At 52.3% G+C, this 6,070-nt stretch overlaps 1 protein-coding gene across 1 annotated transcript; it reads left to right on the top strand.

Moving 5' to 3' along the window:
* Window positions 1-320: 320 nt before the first annotated feature.
* LOC123101370 (solute carrier family 25 member 44-like) lies at window positions 321-1,842 on the top strand (the record flags this gene model as incomplete). The annotated part of the gene is made up of 1 exon (XM_044522857.1): window positions 321-1,842. A coding segment is annotated over one exon (1,344 nt), but the record flags the coding sequence as incomplete, so codon positions are not given.
* Between the last annotated feature and the right edge of the window lie 4,228 nt (window positions 1,843-6,070).

Genomic DNA, 6,070 nt, shown 5'->3' with positions numbered 1-6,070 from the left:
CACACAAATTTTTTCAGACGGAGGAAGTATCTAATAAAAAGGAGGTAAAGTTATTATATATAAAAAAAGAGAAGGGAAGAGAAATTTGGGAAACCCTTTTCATTAAAAAAATATAAAAACGTGTGGATCTAAAATACGCTTGGAACCCTTTTCTGCCACCCCATCCGTCTGGGCAGGATTATCCAGCGCAACAAACCCGCCGGGTGCCACGCGCCGCGCCCTGCGTCAGGCCCGCCCGTCACGCTCGCGCCCGGCCACGAACCAACCGTGCCAACAGTCTCCTCTGAATCCCCTCCGAAAATCCCAAGCCCAGGCCTTAATCAGGGCGCGCCACGTCCGACGCCGCTCCACACACTCCCCCCACCGCCTGCCTGCTCTGCTCCGCTCTGCTCCCTCCTCCCCCCTCCCGCCGCCACGCGCCCAAAACCCTAGCCGCCGCAGTCTGCTCCTCCTCCGGTGCTCGCTCGCTTCCTCGTCGCCCGCGTGGTACGCGCGCAGGAGAGCATCCCCGGGAGCGCGGCCCGCCGCTGTCCCCGGCGTGCCGGCATGGAGGAGAGGCCATAGATCGCCGGCAGGCGCCTCCGCCGCCGCCCGACGCGGCGGCGGAGCAGGCTGGGGGCTCCCAGGAGCTGCAGCTCCCGGCGGACATCGACTGGGAGCGGCTCGACAAGTCGCGCTTCTTCGTCCTCGGCGCGGGGCTCTTCTCCGCCGTCTCGGCCGCGCTCTACCCCGCCGTCGTCCTCAAGACGCGCCTGCAGGTCGCGCCGGAGCCTCCCCCGGCGCACGCCGCGACGGGGGCGCGGCCGGGGCTCCCGCCCTCCGCCGCCGCCGCGGCCACCACCATCCTGCGCCGGGAGGGCCCCCTCGCCTTCTACCGCGGCTTCGCCACCTCCCTCGCCGGGACCGTCCCCGCGCGCGCGCTCTACATGGGCGCGCTCGAGGCCACGCGCTCCGTCGTCGGCCCGGCCGCGCTCGGCCTTGGCGCGCCTGAGCCTGCTGCGTCCGCGGCCGCTGCCGCCGCTGCCGGGCTCACTGCCGCCGTTGCCGCGCAGGTTGTGTGGACGCCCGTCGATGTCATCAGCCAGCGCCTCATGGTGCAGGGCAACCCGTGCCCGGCCTCCCGCTACCACGGCGGCCTCGACGCATTCCGCAAGATCGTTGCCTCCGACGGCCTCTGCGGCCTGTACCGCGGCTTCGGCATGTCCATCCTGACCTACGCCCCCTCCAATGCCGTGTGGTGGGCGACTTACTCACTGTCACAGAAGATAATCTGGAGCGGGATCGGCTGCTACCTCTGCGAGTACGGTGTGGGTGTGCAAGAAATCGACGACGGCGACGGGGACATCTCATTGCGGCCAAGCTGCAAGACACTCATGGTGGTGCAGGGAACGAGTGCCGCGATAGCTGGTGGCGCCGCGGCGCTTGTGACCATGCCGCTGGACACCATCAAGACGAGGATGCAGGTCATGGACGGCCAAGGCGAGCCAATCACCATTGGGCGGACGGTGCGGGAGCTGATCAAGGAAGGCGGGTGGGGCGCGTGTTACAGGGGGCTCGGCCCGAGGTGGGCGTCCATGTCCTTGTCTGCCACCACCATGATCACCACGTATGAGTTCCTCAAGCGCCTCTCGGCGAAGAAGGGGCAGGAGAGTGGCGTTCCCTGACTTCTGATGGCAAGTATAGATAATGCAAATTAGGTTCCTTCCCTTGGTTTGTTTCGTTCCTTTCCACAGCTTATCTGGTCTTTCAGGTGTTGAAAAGAAAATGGTGATCAAGTGTGTGTAGATAGTGTCTTAGTTTGTAACTCCAAATCAATCAACGAAATCCACTTTATTTCTGGTACTTTGCTTCTGCTGCTTAATCACATTTTTGCTTGTGAGTCTTCACAAGTACTCCATCCACTTGCTTGGAACCAAACATGGCTATGATATCACAACTCCAGCATGCACCAAGCAGGTTTCATGTCATTCCTTTCTTTCTCTATTTGTTTAAATTTCTGGTTCTGATCATGAACTGCATGGCACATCAGGAATCTGAATACTTCAAGTGACAGAGAGACTGGAGTACACTGTAGGGTACAATTGACCATTCCTCACATGGTCACGAGCGACAGGCATATATGGACAGGTACGCTGTACAGGTGCTCTACACAACTGGGCACTGCTGCAGTAACCTGATATAGAAGGGTCCTAGGAAAATGGAAGAAATGTTTACCCTTTTTGTCAGTTTTTCCCTTTCAAATTTCTGTCTTTTCTCATTGCAAAAATAGGAGGCCTAAGAATCTTCTCTTGGAATAAACAAGTACTAGATGATGTTCCAACTACCTGCACCACTTTGGTTGCAAATGACATGCAAATGTCATATATTGATAATGGTTAACCACTCTTGTATATGACGCCTAGACGGTGTGTTTTATCGGTTGTTTATGCTATCATTTTCTTGTAGTGGCCAGAATTAGGTAGCTTTCTTTCCATAGCTCTGCTTCTTTTCTAGTGTTAATTGTCTTTGGTACTTCTTTTATTTATACCTCTGGCTCTTGGTTTGCTCAAGTGTAAATATCACTGTTAATTATATTTCTGTCCTATTATCCGCGGTCTAAGTCAGCTGAGAACGAGGGAAAATGGAGTTGGAATACTGGTGACATTGTTTGAGAATGAGATGATAGGTACATTTGAGTAAAACAAAACCGTTGATTATATTACCTAGCTGCAGTTAAAAATATATATATATATATATGTTCCTTTCTGTAATGGCAAGATTCCGAACATCAACATGTACAATTACTAGAGTTGCAGCACCCAGTCAATAAAATCATATCTCTCCTATTTTGCTCATTTTGTTTCTGACCAGAAGTATCTCCCAACCATGATAAGTACTGCAGTCCTACTGGACTCCTGGAGCTGCATTTATATAGTACTAAATCTGAATCAAGATCCCTTGTCCTTACCTTAAAAAGTTTCTTATCTGCCGAGTCTATGATACGAGAATGATTTTTTTTTAGGGAAAGCAAATGAGAATGACTTGAAAGTGACTTGGATGGAGAATAATCATGCGATAGAAGAATAAAACCCTACTTTTTCTGTCATTGCTGAGCTTGATAGAGTTAATTGGGCTGACCAAAATGATTTACCTTCTGAGCCGATACTCTACCTTCTGAGCTTGATAGGCATGCCGCGTCAACATGAGTACTACTAGTTGCTTCAGTGAGGGTTTTAGGATAGGTTTATTTATTTATTTGTGTTGACCAGAAGGGGATGCGATTTGTGCTTGTAATTATGGTATTTAGGCATTCGGCTGGCCCGCCTATCCCTGATGGCGAAAGCTAGCTCATTGGAGTTAGGCGGGACTTTCGCATCCACAAACTCTAGACGTGCAGCAAGATACTCTTATCCATGAAAGGTGGTCACACGGCATAGTAATCTGACCTAAAAAAAGAGGTCACACGAACAAGACTCGTCTGTCTATATGTCAATCGGCCAGACGACGAGGTGGGGGGGTGGAGGTCTCATCGATGGTCCTATCAGCGTGTGTGCAATCACTAATCAGGAGCAGCCGCTCGCTTTCTCTAGTGTTTTCCTTGGCTAGGTGAGACAAGACAGATGGTATCGAAGCAACCGGTTGAGTTTGTTAGAATGGACAAACCTCCAAACAGAACACCTTCGTGAGGCGTAGGTTTTTCAGGAGCCAGAAAAGATCCAGGATTCCAGTAGGGGAATCGGTCTTGGCAAGCTACAGTTTCAGGACAGACGGTATCCACGGGAGCCGGCCATCCAAAGTTGTGCCTTAAGTGTCAACCTAGGTTCTGTCAATTTGAATATCAAATGTGCCCGATCAAATAGTACCCGGTCACTATCAAAAGAGACAAGTATGCATAGTTCTTATATGCCTGGTCACAAAAGAAGAATATTAATCCGGTAGTCCGTGCAAAAAGTTGGATTTTCTGTCTTGCTAGACCGGCAATCCGAGCCTCAAGGCTCACTCTGCCGCCTCCACCTCCAGCTAATCCTTCTACCACTTCAACATCTAAAAGCGAACAGCTTGCATGATCATCCTTGCAAGGTCATCCAAATCATCCATTTTCAAGGACAACATCTTCACCTCCTCCTAAGCAGCTATGATCTGAGCCTTCTTCTCTTCGAGCATGGTCTTCTTCTTGGACACCGCCATCAACATGTTTAACCCCTCGGCATTACATGCCTCCTTGTTGTTGGAGGGCTTGACATATGCCTCCTCCTTTGCTAAGATATTCTCAAACCTCTTCGTTATCTTGGCCGTCCCTTCTCTAGCTTCGCCTTCTCCTCCTCCCAATTCTTTCTCCGGACCCTCTTCTAACTTTCTTGGGCGGCTCTTTTGTTTGGTCGATTGGATCACCTGTTTCTTCCTCGGTGCTCATACCAACGGTCTTGGCGGAGTTGGCAATGAATACATTCCACTTGGGTTGCCCATTCAACTTCAACCCACAATGCATGAGGATGAAGTTCTTCTTCTCCAACTTCAAGAACAAATTGCACGCACGAGAGCATGTCCAGCTAACAATTTGCATATGCTATCAAATGATCAACACACTTACTTGCTCGGAGATTTGGGCACCACTTGACCACCATCCGATGAGTTGCTTCAAGTGGCCGCAATACTTGGACGCGAGTTCTTGTACAATGTTCCATCGATGGTTGAGAGACTTCATCAAACGGTTGTGGATGAGTTCGTCGGCGTAGGGCTCGAAACGCTCGTGCTCATGGAACCAAGTGTGAATGTTGGCCCAAAATGTTGAGCTCTTTTGCTCCGTGCCATGGATCGTATCGATGCTAGTGATCAACCACGCATCACACAACAACTCGTCCTCCCTCATGTTGAAGCTTTCTCTCCTACCCTCTTTCTTGGACCAACAACAAATTTCCATCCGGATCAGGGTCAACATCGTCGGCCTCCTCTTGCTCCTGCCCAATCTGGTTTCGTGCCCACCTACATGCCCTGCTGGGTGTATGTGCCTGGCTGTGTGGATTCCAAGTCATCTCCACCTGCCCATCCTCCTAGCAGCATGCATCTCCGACTTCGTCATGGATCATGTCAAACATCTTCCTGCCCACGTCATCGCACACCAGCTCGCCCGCTTGAGGCATATGGACGAACAACGTGCGGGCACCGAGTTGCTCCACATCCAGCGTCCACGAACGGACAAGCTGTGGTGATGCAGACTCTGAGAAAAGCAGTGGCACTGCGTTGACAACGACGCAGTTGCACGCGCCCGGCGGCGGATGCTGCGGACTACCTACAGAGCTGTTGGGAAGTAGGGAGCCTTGTATTGCTCCAGCGAGGGCGGCGTCTGCACGGACGACGATGGCGCCCGCATCCCTAGGCTCGCCGTGCACCACGCCCATCGCCGACGCGTCCTCCACTACGACCACCACCTCCGTCGGCCTTCCGCTTCTTGAGTTGTGTCGCCTTTGCCTTCACTTTGAGGCGGCGGTTTTGTCGTGTCGGCGAGTTGATCTTTCAGATGTCCGCAATTGCTAGATCCTCCACCACCACCGTCTCCGTCAGCTTTTCGTATGGGTCCATGCGACGGTGGTGGCGGAAAAGGATGGGAATTGGGGTGCAGAGTGGCAGGAGGGTAGAGGAGAGAGATGAGAAAGAGGATTTTGCTGTGGAAACAGTGCGGCCAGCTCCAAATGCGTGGGCTCCACCTCAGTTTTGGGTGGGCCACAGGTGTCATAGTCCTACGTGGCTGGTGTCATAGTCATAGTCCTACGTGGCTGGTGTCCGGACTCCCACAAAGTCTCTCTTGTCTTAGTTGGATGGCTTGTGGGGTCCAGACTGCTCGGTCCGAACGGATGCGTGAAATTTGAGGGTTCTTGTTGGAACGGATGCGTGAAATTTGAGGGTTCTCGTTGGAGATGCCACAAACAACTCTTTAACCTTGCCCACTCCAGTAATACTAATTGCCGCCGCTGCTGGTGCTGCTCCCCCTTCCCAAACAGGGGAGAATGTACAGCATGGATCAACAGCTAGCTCATGGCGCATCAGGCTCTGCTTTAGCCTCTTTTTATAGACGAGACCCTTGAGCCAATGC

This window comes from Triticum aestivum, chromosome 5A (assembly GCF_018294505.1).
Source record: "Triticum aestivum cultivar Chinese Spring chromosome 5A, IWGSC CS RefSeq v2.1, whole genome shotgun sequence".
NCBI classification, from domain to species: domain Eukaryota; kingdom Viridiplantae; phylum Streptophyta; class Magnoliopsida; order Poales; family Poaceae; genus Triticum; species Triticum aestivum.
The sequence above is the reverse complement of the archived record's forward strand: the minus strand, read 5'-3'. Positions and strand labels throughout refer to the sequence as shown.